Here is a 23,680-nt window from a genome sequence, read left to right on the forward strand (position 1 = left end):
TTGTGACATTTTCAAAGACCTATTTCGAGTTTTCGGTCGACCCTTAAGCACTAGCACATTGGGTCCTCAGCATCATTGGCGAGTCCTGGACAAAATTTTAGCTCTACTACATCTAATTTCAATTTGTTTTAAAAGCTGTTAATGTCTTCTGTATGTTTCGTACAATCTTACAGTTAAGATTTAAATGTATATGCACGCTTCGTTCCCCTTCAGGATTTCGAAACACTTAACCTGCTTACTTAACTACATTTGTACTATATGATCATATGAGCCGACTAAAATAGTGCCGTTCTGAATCGAGTATGTCGAATGTGTAGTTTATCCGAGGAGACATTAAGGAGAGACCTTCTCACCTGCTGCCTCCCTTACAACCCGCAGGAGGTCGTCATGTTGGATCAGACTGGAATACCATGATAGCATCCACACTTACATGTACGACCACTATATTTCAATACTTGCAATTTTATTTTCACACGTCTCCTTAACACTAATGTTGAGTCCATAAGTGAACTTCATGTCACTCAATGGTGTTTCGATGACAACGGAGACTAACAAGCATACAGTAAAGCTACGCCTGAAGCATACATACACAACATTTTTTGATATAAATAAAAGCGCCCTTTAAGTTAGTGGCGATATATACGATGTATGAAACTATAACTTCGCTCGTTATTCTTTGTGATTGGCTCGATGAGTCTAATATGTGATTATTTCCATAATGTCCTTAATTATTTATTTTTTCAAAAAGGGGACTGTGTTCATTTCCTTGCCAACATCGTTAAGCGTGTGCGAAGGCTAAATTCACCAAGACCTACAGATTAATCCAAATTAGCCGACATTGAAGTAATCATCAACGCCATATTTCATACATTGTAGTTACTTTACTCGATGTATTAATTAAGATCACGTGCATTCCACAGGTTTAGTGAGTAGTTTAGATAAATTCCAGAGTGTTAAGCATGTGATAGGCCATTTCAGTGTGGTTTGATATTGCCTAGTTTAAATGCTGCATTCCATTTCTGTACTAAACATTCATGTCATATTCCGGAGAATGTCGCTGGTTCTGGTTGATATGGTCGCATGTTACAGCATGTCGGGAAAATCAGTGGTCGGTAAAGTCAGGTTTCTTTCATCTCATCTTATTATTTCTAAAATACAAGAAAGTCCATAACCTCCAAAATAAGACTTTTTTCTGTCTCTGCCAGTTTTGAAATGAATGAACGTGACTAGTTTTCTATACTTAGAAAAAAGAAGTTTCAGTCTTTTTTTCTGAAAGGGACTTTCAATACCCGAGTTGTGACAAGTTATGCTAAATACCCTTGTAAATAATGATACATTACGCCTATATCATAGAACGTCCAGCATGTAAAAGCAGTTGTCTGACAGGTGTATATACCGCTGTACATTAATGCTAACGACACATTCTCCTCTGAACGCACTTTAAAGGAGAATCTCTTTCTAATTACTATATTTCAGGTCAGAATTTACTACATGTCGAAATAGATTATTTTCCTAATGAAATAGAGAGAGTGATTAATCTTTAACATAGTAGAACACGTAAAACAATTTAGAATTACGTTTGATGGATGTAACAACATGTAACATGATCTAGTTAAAACATAAAATAATGAATTAAACTATCAAAGGTACGTTGATTATTTATTTGAATATGGGAGCATTATGACAACGTGACACTGTTTATTTAGCATATATCATTGAGATTCACTTAAACAAAATAACGTGTATTTCAAAACAAAAATAAATCACTAAGGGCTACTTATACTCGTACCTCCTATTGTAAATGGCTTCCTATATCTTAAATTTCTGAATAGTTCTTGTAATTAGCTTTAATTTTTCCTAGCTCATGAGTAATAACTATATGTTTTTATCGCATATTTTCAAAAATGTATACTTGTAAAACATCTTAAAGTGTTTTATTTAAATTCTTTGGGATTGTTGTTATTTGTTTGCTTTTGCTTTTTGTTTTTTGGGGTTTTTTTTTGGGGGGGGGGGGGGGGGGGGGGGGGGGTTGTTCTGTTGTTGTTGTTTTTTTCTGTTGTTGTTTTTTTGGGGGTTTTGTTGTTGTTTTTTCCCCTATGCCGTGGTTTTGATTTTTGATTTCCGTATGTATTTCTGATTAAAAAATATGATAGTAATGTTTGAAATACCGAGATTCTTTTGTGATTACGAAATATGGTGTTATCAAGAGTACCAATTCCCGGATCCTTCAACAATCACAATATTAGATTATTTATGTAGTATACCTTAAACTCTGTACTGATCAACAATATCACAATATCCAGACCCTGTACCGATTAATATATTGCAAAATCCGGACCTTGTTATAGATTATGTTGGAAATTATCCTTTCTTCGCCCGCCTATCAACACTGCAATGTGGTATATATGGCGTAGCGTCGCTGCATCAATTCAAATGGCAATATAATTCCAGCAAAAAGAATGCCAAATCTATTTCATCTCGATACATAAACATAATGTGAAAATATCTTATACAAGTATCATTATTTCAACTGGTTTGAGAGACTTCATTTCGGCTGAGTTATCTTATTTTGAATGTCATAGTACTGGGGAGTTACTTACAATGGTGATTCCTGAGACAAATCTGGCTGGAGTTTCACTTCGAGGGGTGTTTAAATTGCCTTGAGAGGGGTTTTCAAATTGCCTTAAGATGGGTTTCCAAAGATTTCAAACAGGAAAACCTAAAAAAAATGTGTTTTGAAGTCAATTCAAAGATTGGGATTTTCTGAAGCCCAACAAGCATTCTCGACCTGTCTCTGCAGCAACGTTCCATATTAAGACAGCATGGAAATTTGTAATTAATATCTGTGTTTATTTCCCCTCCAGTTTATCACCACATCAGTCGGCCTCCGGCTATTATAGAATGTCACAGATTTGCACTTAAAAATACGAAATGTGGAGCATTTTCGTTTGATATGTGTTTCATTAACATTGCAATTCCCGAAAACTATCCGAGACCGACTTTAACAGACCTGACGATACTCCCTTGGTGTTCGTACGTGTTGTTAATCACCAGACGCGCTTTGTCATGTCATCGCTGCGTAATAGAATTTGCCTCCGATTCATTCGCAGCATTAAACAAGCAAGCTAACAAGTGTACCTTTGCTGTTTGATGTTACCTGTATAGAAATCTCTAAATGAATCTTATTAGATTTCTCACTAGGTAAATGGGTATATATGACTTCACAATGAAACGTAGATACTGTTAATATTGACGCCAAGTACTGTTGGTTAACATCAATTCCCTGTCAATCCTAGGCAACGTAAACAACTAAATCAATGGCTGAAGTAACATATTAGTTTTTTTTTCAAAGACGACCTCGCAAGGCTTAGCTAATTAACCGGCTTCAATCCCGTCGCCTTCCTGACTCTTGTTTTTCCCTGATCAGGGTGCGCCTTCGTAATTTTGTATATTCTTGCTTAAGAGTTTTACTACTGTTTTATGGTTGAGCCAACGTCTTAAAAATGTTGTATTCTATATACTGCTTGCCTTACGTAAATTCCGTGATGTCTCGAAGCAACGGTAAGAATACAGTTACTGTCGACAAAACATGCGAGTTGTTCCTCCGAGAATTTTCCGCTAAGGACTTTGGCAAGGTTTTGATGCTTGTATACAGGGAATGTCTCCCTCTGGCACATAGCATTGGATGATAGTTCAATAGTTACCCTAGTCTTAAGACAATTAAATTTGAAATTTACATACACGACCTTGGTGACTAAATATTGACATGACTATCTTGTTATTATACGCAACCAATATTTCATAGACAAGCTTGAAAACATGTGCCTCAAGGTCCTTTCGAAGATGAATTAGCATGAGAATACCGGCATGCAACCAAATTTGTAATTCAAACTTAAAATCGATTTAACAATTGCAAAATGTTCACAAAATAGAGACTTACATGGCGACTCTAGGAAAACAAGACCATGTGTTTCGGAAGATATAGCGACCTCTGTTACATCGACGAATATACCATATAAGTACATAGTAGGACAATCAAACTGCGAATGTCGGTCTAACAGTATAAGGAAAAGCAAAGAAAATGTCATAAATCTGTGAATTATTGGCATAGAATAACCGGACAAGTTGACATATTGACTGACAGACGGAGTGTACACGGTGGCACCTGTTTTGGATCAGTAAGATTATGCCAATATATCAAATGGATTTGAAATATGCCGTTTTAGATTATGTTATTAACTTTCTTATGAACATTCAATGATATGAATGGTATTTTTGAAATTCGTCCAAATACACAGAAAATACCCAAAATCTCTCAATATTTAATTTGTTTCAAGTTTTTTAAAGTCAATTTTCTCGTAAACGCGTAATATAATTACTAAACCAAAATAACGAGCAAAATAATCGATAACGCTAATTTGTCATTTGGTCGAATCCTGATACAACAGCTCAGTGCTAATTCTACAAGGCACGTTGATGTAGTATGGTTTCTCACACAGCCTCAGAAATCCACTGCCCATCCTTTTTGACAAGCATTAATTGAAAAAATAATTAATAAAATGCGTCATGATACTTTTTAAATCATTGTGACAATTCGTTGGTCTTAATGGATGCTCGGGGAAACTGCAGAAAGTACTTGCATGTACCAAGATGGAACATGGTATCTAATAGTATATTGGGAAATACTACATTCTCATTGTTACCGTAATAAATGCAGTATATATCAGTTATAAGTCGCGTTCTGTTCATTTACAGGTACAATGTAATCAGTGGTCAACAAGTTTTGAAAACTTAATGACTCCACTAGTCTTATGAAACCATCGCCTGATGTAAATTAATAATACTGTTTTCCCTGTACAGTAAACGGATTCTAATTCTGTTTCATTTCCTAAAATCACTTCACGTAAATCATCTATTCTGTAAATGGGAACCGAGGAACGTGGTTCGAAGATCCCTACCCGTGGTGGTTTGTATTTCTCGGTTTAAGCTGAAAAACGGGCTGGTCTGTGTTGACGTGGTTGTGTCCTTGTACAAGACGCTTAACCCTAATTGCTCTGGAATACGACGGACCTCCCATAGGTTGTTCAATGAATTAGTCACCAACTACTACAAGTTTTCTCTGTTTTTGATAATTTAGTCGGATTGAATTTAAATTCAAAATGAATCGAAGCTCACCCCTACTTCCGACTTTTCGAGTGTTACAACTTGTTGATATAGTAGGAGTAGGAGCTAATATATATATATAGAAATACTAACCGGAAACAGAAGGTGGACATATAGCAACGATCGCCTAAAAGCGACACCTGTCTCTCTATTTGTTACAAATCGGACAGTATTGAAGCCAGAACGCTTTCCAACCAACTATTTTGATGTTTTTGCACAGTTTATTCAGTATATTTTCTAACCGCGACGGAGTTAAAACCAATATTTTCTGCTAGTAGCCACGACAACGTTATATTACCGTAGACAGAACTGTCTTGTCCGCCAGTCCGGGGTTCTCCACGTCCATCGGTGCTGCAAAGTGACTCCTCATCAAATGATCTGGCGGGATCAGTTTTGTAACTTATTAAAACAATAGACTAAAAGATACACTCGGCCCCATCGGCCGTCAAGCTATCACTCTTCAGTACTGGCAAAGTGAAAAGAAAGGAAATAACTCTGACAGAGCAGAATAGACTGGAAATACATTATACGATCTACTACCTCAGGGAATAGGTAGACATAAGAGGGCCAAAACCACTAGAATGAAAGGGAATCATTGTTTTTTTTCACGTCGGACTCTAAGGTGTAAGAATGGCTCTGTTGTTTATTGATAACGTCAATAGTCTTCTTATGTGCTAATGCCGTTTTATTTTTTTATTTTTATTTTTATAAAGTATACACTAATTTGTTGGGACTTTGCTACCAGGGGAATACAGGTAATGTTACTAAAATGTATGGTAGCATTGCGTCAGTCGAGTACTCGTAGACAGAACCCGGAGGTTTTTTTTACAACGGCGGAAAAGGCAACATGCATAATCCACATTGTCGTGGAAGCCTTGTAAGCTTATTTTAGCTTATATAAGTGTATTTTGAGAAGTTTTGAAGAGTCATAGGTTAAAGCGAAGCCAATTACGCCGCTTTATTCCTCTTTATGTTCTTACCGACCACTAACTTTATCATATGACAAGGACAATGACAAGGCTTTTGTTCTCAAAAAACTTATATAGTGTATGGAATTACATATAGGACATAGGTGTGTGTATGTATTATATATATACAGTGTATGTGTAATTTTAAGCAAGGACACTACTTACAAATAAATAAATCGCTTACTTATTTGCTTTATGAACTACAAAAGTGAAAATAATTCGTCATCTACATGTACTACAAAATTAAAGAGAGTATTGAATTTAAAAGCACTGGGCCTGTTATGATAGTATCGAGATAAAAGATTTGTACCTAATTGTTAATATTTGTCGATGACTGCAATTAAATAAATAATGAAACTCGTCCCAAATATCGTTCTTGGTGCAAAGGTTGCAAATTCTATTTCCCCTGGGGATGTTCCACCTACCGTATTCAACCGGTAATTTGATATTACACGTTCGAAATTTACAAAAGAGAAGAGCTAATCGTGGAGATATGTTTTTAGTAGATATTTCTTTAATATCAAATCCTTAAACACATTTATTTACCACCTACACCTTGATATTTATTTGTTCCGCAATCCTATTCTCCACGCAATGATGCAACTTTCTTATAATCAATGAAAACATAAACCATACGGCTCTAAAAGTGTCTAAAAAGTTCAACTAAAGAATAAAGAGAAAATATATATTATCAGTCGTGGAATGTTGCTTTCGAAACCCATTTTGGTTTTTTAGTGTGTGTTCAATATCATCTGCTTAATCATTGAGGCGTTCATTAATTATAATCGTAAATAACTTACTCAGACATCTTATGTCTGTTTGGTCCGTAGTTCTTACCGTCATGTATATGTCCTTTGTTTTAAAGGACAGGTATCGTATTATAAAATTACCCATCAGTCAAGCAGATGCATGGTATATTACAGGTATCAATTATATAATTAAACATCATGACGTATATTTTTACGATATATTCATCACATACTGAATTTTCACACATAATTATGACATTTTAATCTATTACCACATTTTAATATCTCACATGAATATGTACATATTCAAGCAAACATTTGTTTCCAGTCGTTCGACAACTCTTAACAGTTCTTCAATAGAGAGAGTGTAGCTGTCACTTCCCTCGACTTCATTGCTAAAATATGTATCGAATTTATTGTAAAGATCCTCCATGTTTTGATATTTTCTCATATCTCAATATAGCAACCGAATGACACCTTTTACGGTATAGAAACGCCGATGAGTGACGAACAATATGGCTAACTGATGGACATAAACTGATAACTAACCAACTTTATATGAACGGCCGATTCCAGGACACCCGGTTGATTATTGCCGTTAAGTTGGTTCAGTTCAATGTCGGTTAATCTGAAGATTTCTTATGTTTATCGGCCTTTAAAAAATCTTATATAGGCCAAGTAAATGCCTAGTGTGGCCTCACGATTACCCATCTTTAGCGCAGTCGCTACGGTGATGGGTCATAAACGCTACGAAAATGCGCATATTTCGCTGAAAATGGACAGCGAGTACTAGCGGATCCGGGGGTGGGGGGGAGGGGTGTGGGTGGGGGTCCTGGGGTCCCCCCTTTTTCGAAGGAGGAATTTGTTTTTATAGCCTTAAAAATGGGGAAAAAATCAGCTCGCGCCTACGGCGCTCGCATTATCACTAAATTACTGCACCCCCCCCCCCCCCCCTTTCGAAAATCCTGGATCCGCGCATGGCGAGCGTGTGCGTGCGTCGGGGCGAGCGTGTGCGTGCGTCGGGTACGTATCTCACCACGCCCACGTCCATATGATGCAAAATTTTCAGTGTTGAGGTTTATTCCAGGAGCAAGGTCGATCCTGAAAATATAGATATGCTGAAATTGTGTTTTGCATATAGATAAAGACCATGTCGAATGTTTATTGTCGATATGGTGATGTCGTTGTGCCTTGTGAAGTTATACGTGTTCGATGTGAATATTCTTAGCGCTTAATTTGTCACCACCCACGGTTCTTTGTTTCCTTCATTTTAAAATATCAATGCAATAACTGTTGTAAGGGAGGCAACTCTAGCAATTTTGTAATAGATTTTTCTTCTCAACTTGGCACGAATTCCAAACCAACGGTCCATAATCTGCTGGTATTTCTGACTAGGTGATTGGGTGACGTGGATCGTGAGTTCGAGGCCCTGTCAGGGCATGAGTCAAAATTGTCTTCCTTCGTCACTGTATATATACAAGGACCGTAGGTTGGGAATCCGTGCCATGTCAAGTCCCTTTGCTACATTATATTGTTTCTATTAGTAATTAATAATATGGGGATAAAAACAATTCTGTAATTGCGTACCACAACTAATATCTTCCACGACCAATTTGACGTTTTAGTCAGAGCAGCCACGATTGGTATTTTCTCAGCTGAATGAAACCATGTACTGTACCTCTTGTATAATCGGAAGGTTTCAAAAACATCGGAAACCTTCGGTTACTCGTGTATATAATATTTATGTAATTGTAAAGTGTCCACATTCAAAGCCTTGAATAAGTAATTAATAACTATGATATTCCTGATGTACCTGTGTATCTATATCTATCCTCACCCGAGATAATAGTTATACATGTATAATACTTCTCAAAGAAACGTATATAAAAACAAACTTTTAATGCCTGAATCTGAAATGTGAACACTCAGACACGTAAGGATATCATTGATGAATTAATTTGTACGTAGGTCACTTCAAATACGACAATAATACTCCCCCGTCCACTCACACCCACCAACCCGATATTGAACAAGTGTATCGCTCAACTACTTGATTTGACCAAACGTCAAAATAATGTTCATGCTCAATTCAGTAGTATCTTAATTTGCTGATGTCTTACAGTACTATATATGATAATGCGTTGAGGATCTCAACCGCTTCAAATATATAACCAAGAAACTAAGTCCATTTTACTTTCGGTTGAAAAAATATAAACAAGAAACTACCGGTAATTCACTGGGGGTGAGGAAAGACATCAGGGCCTACTTTTACATTATTGCGTCGATGCCCGTCAATGCTATATATGGTTATGGGGAGGGGATCTCAATGATTTTAAAGATATAACAAAGAAACTGGGTTCCTAGGGGTGGGGAAAGATCACACGGCCTATGTTTTTTACAACATGAAAGTGTTTCATCTTTTCGTGTCTATATGGCTAGGGGCGGGAATCTCAACGGTTTTAAAAATATAAGAATTAATCGGTTTATACAAGATGTAGCAATATAGCCAAATGGCCCCTTTTGGCCCAAACCCTCAGGCCCCTGGGGGCAGACCATCATTTGTATCAATTTGAATTCAAGTCTCCTAGGAATGTTACCACTGAAATATGAATCAATGCCATACGTTGCTTTGCCCCAGAGAAGACATACGGGTGCTTCCTACCAAAGCTATAATTCTGATCAGTGGTTTAAAAAAAGTAAATTGTTGACGGGCGTACGCCGGGGTATGGCATACTGTATAGAACTTCACCCTGATAAGTAATGTGAAACGCATCTCGATACGTAGCCCGAGTTTCCTTTGGCCCCGACACCATGTCTGGTGTAGGCCATATGGTGTCAGGGCCAGAGGCTTCCTACCAAAGCTATAATTCTGATCAGTGGTTAAAAAAAAGTAAATTGTTGCGGGACGGACGCCGGGGTATGGCATACTGTATAGAACTTCACCTTGATAAGTAATGTGAAACGCATATCTCGATACGTATACACCATGTCTGGTGTAGACGATGTAATGGTGTAAGGGCCAGAGGAAACTCGGGCTACCCGATACGGGTCGCTATATAACCCCTACTGGAGAGGTCCAGTAAACTGACTGCGATCTTTATCCTACCTAATTATTATATTTCTTGATTAAAAATAACCCTGTCGATTTCTTCTTTTTTTTCCTGTACTCAATATCCGCAAGGTATAAGATTGATGATGATAATGGCACCGATATAAAGACTCTTTTAAAACAATGAACTTTCCAAACGTCTGTCAACATTGATCATTAGATCCACTGCACAGGTACTTGCATGGGATCAGGAACTAAAGTTATCATGAAATTGTCTAATTTCAATTTGTAACATCATTTCTTGTCTATTTATGCACCGATATAACATTGGAATCGATTATAAAGCGCTTTTTAATAAATAATAACAACCAGAAACGCATCCTTGTTATATACTGTAGTATTCTTTTCTTTCTTTTTTATTCAAATAATACAAAAGCTTTAAAATAAGCTCAGAACGAGACGCATGGTACAAGACACGTGTTTTGATAATAAATGATATTCCAATACACAAATGTAGACTGAGCATGTAGGCCTACGCCAGAGGGAAAAGTTATTACAGTTATGTCCCCTAATTTGCTTTATAGAGGCCGCCACCAATTCATGCATTTTTCAATTCCGACACCCCCCTCTAGGACAATCGTACTTCCCTGCTCAAGAACGACGAAAATAAGGAATTTCTGCGCATATTTTTCTTCTGTTTTGTCAACTTTGCAGCTTTACTACGCTGCTTTCTCGGTAAGACTAGTACCTTATGATCGTTTCAAGCATTACTTATTTATTCAACTGCAATCTCGTGAAGTGATATATGGTATTTATTTGTAGATACATGTGAAATACAGCTCCAAACGAAGGTACCGTATAGGGTAAATGTTAGCAAGGCGCAGACGCAATGGCGACTTCCCCGGTGTCACTTAAGTTATACACGTTTCGATACTTAGTGTCATTGCGATTCCGTTCGGTAATTTGATAAGATATGTTGTTCGATTCTTTCTCTCGATTCGACTTGTTTTGCTGTATTTTGAGACATCGCAGTAACTCGTTGATCCCAAGTATTTCCCATCACCCCCAAGGTTTGTTTACTGTTCTGTGAAGCCGAGGGGAAGTGCGTGGAGGCGAAGCGCAGTCGCAATGATTCAGCACCTGTCTTTTTACCTTGCGCACGCATGCGAATGTCAAAACAAACATTTGCAGACGACAAATTAGACGATATATATGTCAAATGTTATATAACTTTCTTTTGAATTCGGCAGTTAGCGCGCTATGTTCCAATAATCAAGTTTCATCACATATGATCCTCTCCATACTCGGACGCTTAATAAAATAAAGGTGTATAAAAAAACATGCATAGATCTACATCTCAAACGCCTGTGAAATATTTTACTCTGTTCACCTTTTCTATGAAGTCTAGGATATAAAACTTACTTTCACATTGATTGGTTTCAATCCCATTGAAGACGCCAGTTTTCTCTACAGCTGTTTGGGATAGGTCCCTATAGAATAATACTATTTATTTAAGGATAAACATCAATTATTTTTTCTGTTATACAGTCATAATAGAAAAAACTGGAGTGTACTCTAAATAAACCGCGAAGCGGTTTATGAAGAGAGTACACTCCAGTTTTTTATGTTATGACTGTATAACAGAAAACATAATTAATGTTAATTCTTATAATTTAATTTCGTCTTATACACACCAAGATATTTCACTTTCTTTGGCGAACTCTTTTCTGTGATAAATTATTACGCAACGTCATAAGCCAATCAAAAATGACGTTACATTTAGCAACGTCAACAATTTTGTTATGGAGGTATAACAAAATTATTTCAGCCAATGAAAATGCGTGTTTCATACAAAATTAAATTATTACATTTTTACCAGTGAAATATCAAAAATTATTCATCCTAAAAGTGATATTTGCGCACTCGTGAAAAATATCAAAATATTAGTCCCACTCGTGAAATATATTTGGTATTACTGAAGACACTGTTAGATATCCTCTATATAATACACTCTAGGCCTATATTTAGGTATTTTATTACAACTTTAGTTCAGGCATATTATCTAGCTAAAAAGTGGACAGAGGTTTGTGACATCATTTCTTGTCTATTTCTGCACCGATACAACATTGGAATCAATTATAAAGCGCTTTTTCAAAAAACACCTGTTTCTGGTTGTCATTTATATGCATTGAACTGTTTTTATATGGCATTTATCCTATTTGAATGCCAGAGCTTTGCAAGCAAACAACATAATGTGCATGATTTGTTTGCTTGCAAAGCTCTGGCATTCAAATAGATCATAGATACCATACAAAACAGTTCAACACTTATATTTACATTCCTTTTACTTAGTTTATTTTTTTTTAAATGCTGCAATTCATATTTAAAATTCATTATTCCCGCCTTACCGACAGTCAACAGATTTTGTGTAAGTCGTTGAAACAACAGCCGGAACATAGTCGCATGCTTTTGGGCAAACAAAATAGTACTTGGATTTTTTTTTTTAAAGTCAATTTTGTTAATCATTTTATTATCAACATAATGCGCAAATGGTATATTTTTTATAACAAATAATGTAGACAAAATAATTAGTCGTTAAATTTAATTATCCTGGATATTGTAGTTCCGGTTTGTGTTGTATTAATATGCTGATAAGTGTAGCGCGTGATAGATGGCATTTAAATGTACATCAATGCCAGAGCTCTCGAACAGACAATATATAGTGACAATGCCAGACAAATGTAAGTATAATAAAGAAAGTCGCGATCGGTTACTTTCTCTATATTATAACTCATTTGAGAGGAAAACATATCTCCCTTTTCAGTTTTCATTTTCTAATTTTGAGTGTACAATTATTGAAATATAATTAGCAGGAAGGAATGAGCAGAACAAAGTTGTCGGAATTATTAACATCTAGACATATTCTATTAATAACTATCATGATTTTTTGAACATCATTTTTAAGATTATGATAGTGTAGCAGATTTAACTTGACAGGGTCGATCATCGGCGACCAGGTAGCTCAATTAGTAGAGCATCCGGCTAGTGTTTGGAGGTCCCAGGTTCCAACCCCAGTCTGGCCAGGCATTTTTCCACTCCTACTACAATAGTATCACATATGACATTTTAAAAATGAACTGGATGTTAGCTTCATTTAAGTCTTTGACATTAACTGAAAAAAAAACCTTGTAAAATCTGTCTGGGAATTAAGTTTGAAATTGGGAAGAATCAAGGGCCAAATATGTGCTGATAAAGATTGCATACACTGTCATTTTGAGTGGTGATAATTTGATAGACTTCCTTACACAAAGATTTTTTTCTCTACAGATATATCAAATGTTAAGGCTTTACTATTGGGATATGTGAGATTTGCAAACAATGATGAACTCGGCCCTGACGTCATCAGTGGCTAGTGCCATGTCTGGTGCTGGTACGCTGACCATCAATACCAGCCAGATGAGCACAGGTATTCTCAGTGACGGCATGAGTGAGCCAAGCTCACCTGAAAGCTCGTTTGATGCCTCGGACCTATTGGCTACTGGAATGTCGGATGAAATCACAGTTCAGCTCGCTGCATCTGGTAAATATAAATAGCTTTATACTGTATTGTTTTATTTCAAATTTTTCCTAGTGTGTGATTGGCGAACATTTGAGTATGTTCGAGTCACGTACGTGATTCAATTTTGAATTTTGAATTTTGAATTTTTGGATTGTGTGATGTACCAGGGGTTGGGAAGCACATGGACTATAAAACATTTTAACTGCCCATAGAAATTTGAAAGTCTTATGTAGACAAAGAGAAAATTGTCCATAAGAATTTTTTGACATGGTCCCTGGATGTATTGTAATTAATTGTGTTATGTACTATACTGAAGTTGATGTTGATATTTGGTAATTTCAGGAACAGTTGGAATGGCAGCAGCTGCTGCTATTGCTAGTGGCATTAGGAGAAAACCAAAGAGGCCACATACTTTTGAAACAAATCCTTCTATAAGAAAACGTCAACAGACAAGACTTCAAAGGCTGGTACTTTTGCAAAAAAAACATTGGTTATATTATGAAAATGAGGTTTCTCAATTTAATTTAAGGTAATGTCCACGTAATGAAATATCACAAAACTATCAAATTTCATACAAATAGGTTTTGCCTCTAGATGTCCATTCATAGTAAGCTAGTCGTCAGCCTGAAGATTTAGATCGGAGGATTTCTATAATATAAGCATGATGTGTTATTTCATATTTTCTGAAATCCAGCATAATATGGAAATTACCATAATTAGGGACAAAGGCAATCTTTAAATTTGTACTTGGTTCAATTTTATCAAAAAAAATTCATTGGCTTAAATAGCAATGACCACCTTAAAATGTGAGTGTCATTTATGGGTAGTTGCATTTCAGAAAAAAAATATTAACATTTCATTTAGTCTGGTATTGTTAATTTGGTTGTTCTTAGATCTATAGAATGTTCAAATTTGCAAACTTGTATTTTCCAAATGGAAAAAGCTTCCAGAAAATAGGAAGAAAAAAACATGTACATCATTAAAAGGGTCATTCTTTCGTTTGAATAAAGTTTAGTTACAAATAGCCACAAACACTCATATAATCCTTGTTTGGACATAGATTTCATCAATAGAAATTTTGAATGTTTCTGCTGTCCGACCAAAAGAATGCCCCTTTAATTAGACTGTAATTGGCATGCAGGAAGCTGAAGAGGACTATTGAGGAGTACACAACACGTGTAGGTCAGCAGGCAGTGGTATTATGTTGTACCCCAGGCAAATCCTCAAACTCCCATAACAACTACAAGGTGTTCGGATCACAGCCCCTGGAGAATGTGGTAAGTGTTATTGATAATAAAGGGGCTACAAATCTCTTTGAGAATATGGAAGGTACATTACCATCTAATGAGGTGTTTTGCACACACTCCTTTGAGAATGTTGAAAGTATACAGCCTACCTTAGTATTACTGTAATATAAATTTGACACGGGGGTGAGAATGAGATCAAGGCATATTGAATTGTGCTGAATAGATTGGATAGATATCGACTTAGTTAATTTGGTCAGATACATCATTTGAGGAGGACAGTCACAACTAATAATTTGTTCTGATACCTATCAGTGTACATCATCATTTGAGGAGGACAGTCATATTTTGTACATAATAAAGTAACTTGAACCCCCTAAGGACCAGAGAAGCAGAGTGCAAACATATCATATTCCTTCTAATGGTCTTTTTAGTTTTGAATATTTTGACTAAGGTAAAATAGAGAAAAAATATTGACTTCAATAGCCTTTCCTTCAAAATAAGCAAGAAATGGTCAATGATGTTAGCAGAACCAGTTGTATAACTCTTGATTACATCTGTACTTTGTCAAGTCATGTAACTATGAACAATAGTTACTGTTGTAGGTAAGAAGCTGTAAAGGTGTGGTGTTACAAGATCTAGAATCAACATTATCAGAACTACCGTCAAATCAAGCAGAGACCAGTGGTCTGCATGAGTTGCCTCCCTTGTCAATCGATGGCATACCTACCTCAGTTGACCAAATGACGCAGGTGCGGTATGTCAATTCCATACTGTCAATATTGTGGACAATGTTGTCAGTGTTAGTACATTTGAATTTTTTCTAAATGCAAAAGATATCTTAAACTCAACAACTCTTTTGATGATTGTATATATTTTTAACTTGCCCTTGAACTTACTAATCAATCATCGATTGTAATTTTACTTTACATTGTGTAGCTTTAGAGTATTAAATTGATGTGTCAATGACAACTGATAACAATGAAAATCACCTGTTGTGTCTTGTTCATTAGTGTATAATTTGGTTTGCTCAGTCTTCAAATTCAACAGTTGCACTGCTTGGAAATTTCGATATTTTCATGAAGCAAAAATGTACACTTGTTCAACATAAAAGCTGTTTACAGGGTGGATACTTCTCCTATTCCTTATGTAGCATTTTCTGTACTGTTAGGCACAACTGCGGACATTTATACCCGAGATGTTGAAGTACTCCACGGGTCGCAGTAAGCCAGGATGGGGTAAGATGGAGTGTATTCCTGTATGGTGGCCAAAAGATATTCCCTGGGCCAATGTCCGGAGTGATGTCCGATCTATGGAGGAAAAAAAGAGGGTAAGTGTATGTAACATTCAAAAGTTACTTTAGGGTATCTTAAAGAGTTACATATGACATAGGTTAATGAAGACTTGCTTGAAAAGCTGTGTAACTCCAGCAAATGTTAAGAAATAACACCTGTAACTTCAAGTGACAGAAGGCAAATTTGATTATATGCTGAAACAACTTCTGAAGAAGTGAAAGACTAAGATTACCTTGAGAGTTGGGTAATAATATTTGGCCAGTAGAACATTGTGAAGTGATATAAAAGAAAATTTTGACTGTATGTGCATTGTGGTGAGAGAGGTCTAATTTCCTGCTAACTAATAATGTGTGGAGTTGTGTTGTTATTTACAAATGTGAAACAATGGGACATTTACCATAAACCAATGAAATACCATGGGTCATTTTCAATATGCATAGCCAATGTACGTTTTCAAAATTGTAATGGTCAAATTCAAAACAGCTATGCAATATTTGACCGGAAGCACACAAGTACTAATACTGTAAGCCACTGAGAAATTGAGAATGTTTTGTTTGTATAAATGTTTAGAACTAATCTCTGATATTTAGGTGTCTTGGACAGAAGCACTGAAGACAATGGTGAAAAACTGCTATATGCACCATGGTCGAGATGATCTGCTCAACTTTTTCAATGGTGACCAGGACCACAGTCAGTCAGCCTCCCAGACAATGTTACAGACTATCAATAATCCTGACGGCACTGTTTCTATCATACAAATAGATACAGGCCCAAACAATGTAGTCACTCTTCCGGATGGCACTCAAGCCACTGTAGTTAACACTGTCAATTCGGTAGGTCAAGGTGCTGGTCATAAAAGATCAATGTCAATTCGTTGTAAACATAAAAAATAAATCTGAGAAAGCGGACATAATTATGACCCTTTTAGATTATTTCGAGAATTTATATCAAATACTATGTACATGTAATTTGTAAATCTGCCAAACCTCTGTTTGTCATATAATTCAATGTATATAAATTAAGTGCATGGTGAATTTCCATCAGTGAGGTCCTTGACATATCAATTGTTCATTTGTGCATTCATCAAATTTTAAACTCTGTATTCTTGAAATCACTGTTTTCAAGTTCACTTCATAAGATTTGTTGCAATTTGATCCATTTGAGAAAAGGTGAGGGGTTGCTAAATATATATGTGTTCATTAGCATTTTCTAGTAACATCATCATATTTGTGCTAACAGGCATCCCAATTGCCACAAGAGGCCACACAAGCCGTCCAGACCCTTGCTGATGTAGTGGCCAGTAGGCAAGAGATGCACCTCGGGACCATGAACCCTGTACAGGTGGAAATGAATGTAGAGACAGTGGGGCATGGAATGGCAACTATCTCCGACGATGGCCATATAATACTGACAGGAGATAGCAATTTAACAGGTACAGGTAAGGTCAAAGTTCTTAAAGGAGATCAACTCAGATATGTAAATGATCAGTCAACATGCTATAGAGATCAAATTGATCGCAAAAGGGCTCAAAAGTCTGCTTTAATACTTTTTGTTCTTGTTAATGATTACGTTTCTTTTTTAGCTCACATGCTCAATGGGAAACAGCTTTTGCCAGGGTGCAGTGTCTGTCGTCTGCCCATCTGCCATTGTTCATAGTTAACTTTTCCCTTCAACCAACTTCTTCAATAACCAATAGGCTGAGAGTTCTGATCTCTGCATGATCTTTGACCATTCGGCACAGAGGGACAGAGTCATATTACATAGATACTTGTGTTAGATCCTATATATAAATGGTTTAGTTGTCAGATTACTGTTAGGGGCCATGGCCCTCTTATTTCTATCTTAAGATCCCTTTGGTAACCCCATACAAACAATTATTTCACATTTGGAGTTTAAGTGCATCATAAAGGCATGTTCAAGATAGATACATCATTTGTATCCCCTAAACATGTTTTATAAGTCTGATACTACATATAATTTATATTATTAACGTCAGGGTGCCTTTGGTACCTGTCGTTATAGGCGTGGTGGGAAAATGTTGTTACTGACACCTCTGTTCCGGCTAACTATTCCTCTTTTCTGTCATACAAATGATATACATCCGCAGCCTAATAGAGTTCCTATTTTGATAGCAATTATTGACACAATATAAGTGATGTAAACCGTTTTTACTGCAATTATTTAAAATGAAATATGAATGTTTGGTGTTCCAGACTATATTAGAGTATAAATATTAACATTTTCCTCGTCAGTATATGCAATTTTGTTGGTGTAGTATTACATAGTTCTGTCTCGATACCGCCTTGAAAATGAAAGTAGAAAAATCAGTTTGATCTTCGTGGAAATTTACATGCATTCACAGAGAAACTATCCACATCTGTTCATCCTGAGTTCATATGCAGGAACATTTCATATAAGCCTAAAATCAACCCTATTTACGTAGTCAAATGCACCCGAGCATTCAACGAGATAACTTCAGCTGTCGCGTGACTCATCACTAGTCGGCCAAAATGGCGGTTATGTCTAATGTAACTAAACCAACGACCGTTCGCAGTTTCATATTCATTTGTATGTCGCTATAATACGCAAGAAATATGACCAGGAATTGAGGGCAAGTTGTAACAAACTACATTGCCGTTTTTCATGAGGATTTTATTAAATAAGGTTATTATTTGTTGTTTGAAAAAGAATCTAATGATTATGATCCGTGACTGATATACTGGCGTCGGTGTCAAATCTATATGTCTTGTCGGACAATGCGACCTCTGTTTTCTATCGGAGTTAAAATGTGTTACTAGGGGTCATAAAATAGATGTTTGATAGGCCTTATTAACATCTTATAGTATAGATAAAATTAAAAAAACTTCGGCTGTGTACATCTTGGATTTTATCTTTAGTTGTAGTTACTTGAACAACATGTTCTGTTAATAGACCGATTTGTCGTTCAGTTGATTTTTTTTTCAAAGTTTACACGCAGCTTTACTGATTCAAGAGTATATCAATAATCTTCCACAAGCATTAAAGAAATAGGGAAAGAACTATACTCAGCTATTGTAAAGTTGTCAGTTGATATATATGTTATACATGTTTTCTTGAATATACATGTATATAGAATAGGAATACCAGGGCCAGATTAAGACATTTCATCTGATACAAATGTAACTGTCTGACTATAAAATCCAATTTTAAATTTCTTATAATATGACCTCAGACCCTGACGTTTCTCCGGGCCTTTGGCCCTCTGATAATAAAGTAGACATTGTTATTGCAGAGTTATAGAAAAATTTGCATCCTGGTTTAGAATTTTTCAACGACATGTAAATCTGACCATGATTTCCGTTACTTTCAGGTTTGATGACTATACCAGCCATACCTGTGTCAATGTACCAGCAGATGGGCTCAGCAGTTACTTCCCTTGCCCAGCTACAACAGCATGGAAGTATACAGGTGATTGCCAAACAGGAACCTGAGGTACTGGGTGACGTGGTACAAGAAGCAATGTCAGATCAGTGTGTTCAGGAGGTCGTTCACATCATACCAAACTCAATCAATAAGGACGAGAAGTTGACACAGTCCTGACAACACTCATAACTGGGAATTTTAATTGCAATATTTATTATTTGTGTTATTGTTAAACTGTAACTATAGATTTGAATATAGATTTAAGTACAATCATGAACATGTGTAGTCTTCACATTTCTGTTATAAAGTGAAAAATGGGTATGTCAAGTTTTATTAAGTTACAGTATTTTAATATTTTTGTTTTTATTTGTATATAATATTATGTTAACTTTGTTGGATTTAACTTATTTTTAAATATTAGATGAATCAACAATTTTGGTGCATTTCGGTTTATTTGCATTGAATTCTGTGATGTTAAATACCTTACACCAGTAACCATAACTAGGGCAATATGATTTGGTTCAATCTAAAGCATGATAATGTTCCACTTAAATTCATTTTATGTTAGCTCATGTAACAATGATATAACAATAATCCATAACACGGTAGGTATTTGTTGTGTTTATATTTGTGATTCCATAGCACCATGAAATCGATGAAAGTTTATACACGACAATAATTTCAAGTTCTACTGTATTAAATAGAGTAATAATTGTATTACTAAAGTATTGGCTTAAACATTTGCTGTTCCAACTTTTTTGCAATATGTCATTCCGGACGTTCTGTTATTTAATTAGAAGTCTTTGGCAATTTGTTAAGACGATATTTCACAAAAAAATTCAGTGGGCTGGCATATAATTTGTCATGCCACTTGCATTGAAATTTAAATTGTGGCATAGCAAAGCAATATCAAAGTTGTAAGAGGAGATAACTCTGCCATTAACAATCTGAGTTATTCAAAAATACATGAGATACAGGCTTTCTTGGAAGAAATCATTTGTTTTAGTAAAAACAGTTACCTCCAATGACCTATTTTATTTTACTTTCACTTCCAATACTTCAACTGGCTGTATTGTCAAAATGTAGTTGAAAACTAATAACACATTATTCGGTATGTGGGTATTTCTATTTTAAAAACTGAACTGATTAAAAGTATGTTTTTATAGGCAAAATAAAGAAATTAATCGCCAGAATATGATGAAGCTCTGTCCCCCTTCTAAATGGAATAATCCAATAGATAGTGGTATACAATTTTGAAGAACTACTTTGATCATTATATCTGCAGATGTTCAGCAATGGAACTTTTTTTATTTGCTTGCTTATGCAAGTTACCCGGGTAATTTCTTTTTTTAATTACATGTGAAAAGTTTTGGAGCAATACCAGTAACTTCAGGCAGAAGTTTGAAGTGTCAAAGTTTGGATTTTTTATGTGGATTTTTGTTAGCTGTCATGTATCAATGAATTTACAAATCACACATAAACCATAGATTGACTGAAAACACTTTGTACACAGCATTATCTTAAATTATTATGCAGTATTAACAAATATTTTTATTGAAATTGCTATAGCAAATATGTTTGATTTTATTATCCATTTCAAATTTGATGGCATTTCTATGATTTCTTTTTAAATTAAAGTTGTAAGCTGTCTGTATTATTCAAGTTTTAAAATTATTTGTCAGCGTAGACATGATATGAAGAGAAAGCTTTTATACTTAACTTATATATTAAACTTGGCTAAATTCTGATGGATCAATACAATTTGATAATCGCAAGTGCACGTCTCTAAAACACATTTACAAATTGTATTACACATACATGTACATGTACTCTGCATTTAAATCTTGTCCAGCATGAATGCATTCTGATTTGTTTTAGAATATTAGTTTGTGAGATATAAAAAGCTTTCTATATGAATATATGTTCAGAGATTTTTAATTCTTGATAAACAAAACTACTAAAGATTTTGCAAAGCTCTATCTGGTAAATGTGCTTTTTAAGATTCACTAATACAATTTCTTTCCTTGAGTTTAAGACTTAGGTCAATATTACTAATGAAAGATGAACAGCTGGAACTGAAAATATAGATCACATCGCTTTCCATGTCATCTGAGCTTCTAATATTTGAATCGGGTTTTATCTTATAATATATTAAACTTGCCTGGAATAATCTTTATATGATTCTGATGAAAACTTTTTTTCATGTCCAGTCTGAAATTAATGGACCATCATTTCTGCTATCTCGATAAGTCTGTGCTAAACGTCTTATTTCCATCAGTGCTATTTAGCCAAAAATTGATGATAATGTTCAAGATCTGATGCAGTCAATGGATTGTTATTGTTCAACATAATTGTAAATTTGTCATAGTTGCTATGAAGTTATTATGTTGAGTGAAAAGGAATTCCGAGATATTAATAAAACATACGCAAAGATCTGTATTGCTTTTGAATGTACATATATTTATTTTGCAATGCACAGGAAATACCCTTATGTTTTATAAGCTTTGAAATAAATAGTAACTATTAATACCAGATAGCCACAATGCACTTCTAGCACAATATCTACAAACATCAGAAATGTTTATTGTAACTTATTTTCCTGAATATTCATGTAGAGCATTAAAGGAAATTATAAGTATCAATGTGAGCTTGATATATTTTAAAAGCTAGTTCCAATCCACTTTTTTACATTTTTGTTAAAGTATGCTCTTGATCTACTATTGATCTATCATCAAAATGACTAAGGAACAATACTGCACTCTTTTCTGAATATCAAATACTGATTGTACACCAGAATCATTTTATGGAATACATGTATACATATTTTCTAGATATGCCAGAATCTCTGTATTTCACATTTGGTTAATATGTTGCATTATCATTACTATTAAAAATCAAAGAATTGATTTTTTGCAATATGTTATTTGTTTTAGACCTACAAAATGTAGAGATATTTTCATCATCAATAATGACATTCTCCAAATTTTGATGAGAAAACTTTGGTGAAAACACTTCTAAGCTACAACTTTTAAACATGTCATCATAAAAATCTAGGAAGGAAAGTAATCCAATCAACCTACATTTGTAAGTCTGATGTGATAGAAATTCAATATTTAGGTCACCTGAGCAAAATGACCTTCCGGTTTTGTCCAACGTCGACCATCATTAGTTTACATTTTCACATTTTTGACCTAAGTTCCACCAAAAAATATGTATTATATGGTCCTTACCCCTCGGGGCCCGAGAGGCAGGCCCAAAAGGGTCAAATTCAAAATTCATCTTCTCAAGACCCAGATATGGCAGAATTTGATTCACAATTCCCTTGGGCTTAATGGTATTATAGTTTATAAATATAGGAAACACATTTTTAGCATAATTTGTTTTATTTTCATTGGAAATTGGTTAGAGTTTGGTCAGATACCATACAAAAACAGTGCAATGCTTATATTTACATTCCTCTTACTTTTTAAAATATTTTTCGCTAAAAGATCATATCTAAAATTCATAATTCCAGCCTAACTGGCAGTCATCAAGGTTTTTGGTCAATAGATGGAACAGCTGGAATTTGGTCGTGTGCTGATTGGCAAACAAAATAGTACATGTACATGGAAAATTCAATAAACACTTCATTTTTAGCTCACCTGGACCGAAGGTCTGGATTTTGACCAAATTTGGCCAGAAACATCCTTGGCAGAAGGGGAACAGATTTTGCATAAATGGTGACTCTGACCCACGAGGGGCCAAAGTGGCGGGGCCCAATAGGGGAAATAGAGGTAATTCCTTTAAATCGCTACTAGTCATAAAGTTATGAATGGATTTGAACCCAATTTGGTCTGAAACATCCTTGGAGGAAGGGGAACAAATTTTGCATAAATGGTGACTCTGACCCCCGAGGGGCCAAAGGAACGGGGCCCAATAGGGGAAATAGAGGTAATTCCTTTAAATCGCTACTAGTCATAAAGTTATGAATGGATTTGAACCCAATTTGGTCAGAAACATCCTTGGGGGAAGGGAAACAGATTTTGCATAAATGGTGGCTCTGACCCCCGAGGAGCCAAAGGGGCGGGGCCCAATATGGGAAATAGAGGTAATTCATTTAAATCGCTACTAGTTATTAAGTTATGAATGGATTTGAACCCAATTTGGTCAGAAACTTCCTTGGGGGAAAGGGAACAGATTTTGCGTAAATGGTGACTCTGACCCCCGAGGGGCCAATGGGGCGGGGCCCAATAGGGGAAATAGAGGTAATTC

The 23,680-nt window shown here is 35.5% G+C and overlaps 1 protein-coding gene across 2 annotated transcripts; it reads left to right on the forward strand.

The window, feature by feature from the left end:
• Positions 1-10,550: 10,550 nt before the first annotated feature.
• Positions 10,551-22,336, forward strand: LOC117330420 (DNA-binding protein P3A2-like). 2 transcript variants are annotated; one of them, XM_033888694.1, is made up of 9 exons: positions 10,551-10,664; positions 13,257-13,509; positions 13,831-13,951; positions 14,630-14,765; positions 15,338-15,484; positions 15,904-16,062; positions 16,618-16,860; positions 17,267-17,465; positions 19,377-22,336. In XM_033888694.1, exons 2-9 carry the CDS (start codon positions 13,308-13,310, stop codon positions 19,604-19,606), a joined length of 1,437 nt encoding a protein of 478 aa, XP_033744585.1. In that variant the 5' UTR covers positions 10,551-10,664; positions 13,257-13,307; the 3' UTR covers positions 19,607-22,336. The 2 variants fall into 2 exon arrangements, with proteins under 2 accessions (XP_033744585.1, XP_033744586.1); XM_033888695.1 differs by having other exon boundaries at positions 17,267-17,459.
• Positions 22,337-23,680: the final 1,344 nt, after the last annotated feature.

This window comes from Pecten maximus, chromosome 7, assembly GCF_902652985.1.
Source record: "Pecten maximus chromosome 7, xPecMax1.1, whole genome shotgun sequence".
Classification (NCBI taxonomy): domain Eukaryota; kingdom Metazoa; phylum Mollusca; class Bivalvia; order Pectinida; family Pectinidae; genus Pecten; species Pecten maximus.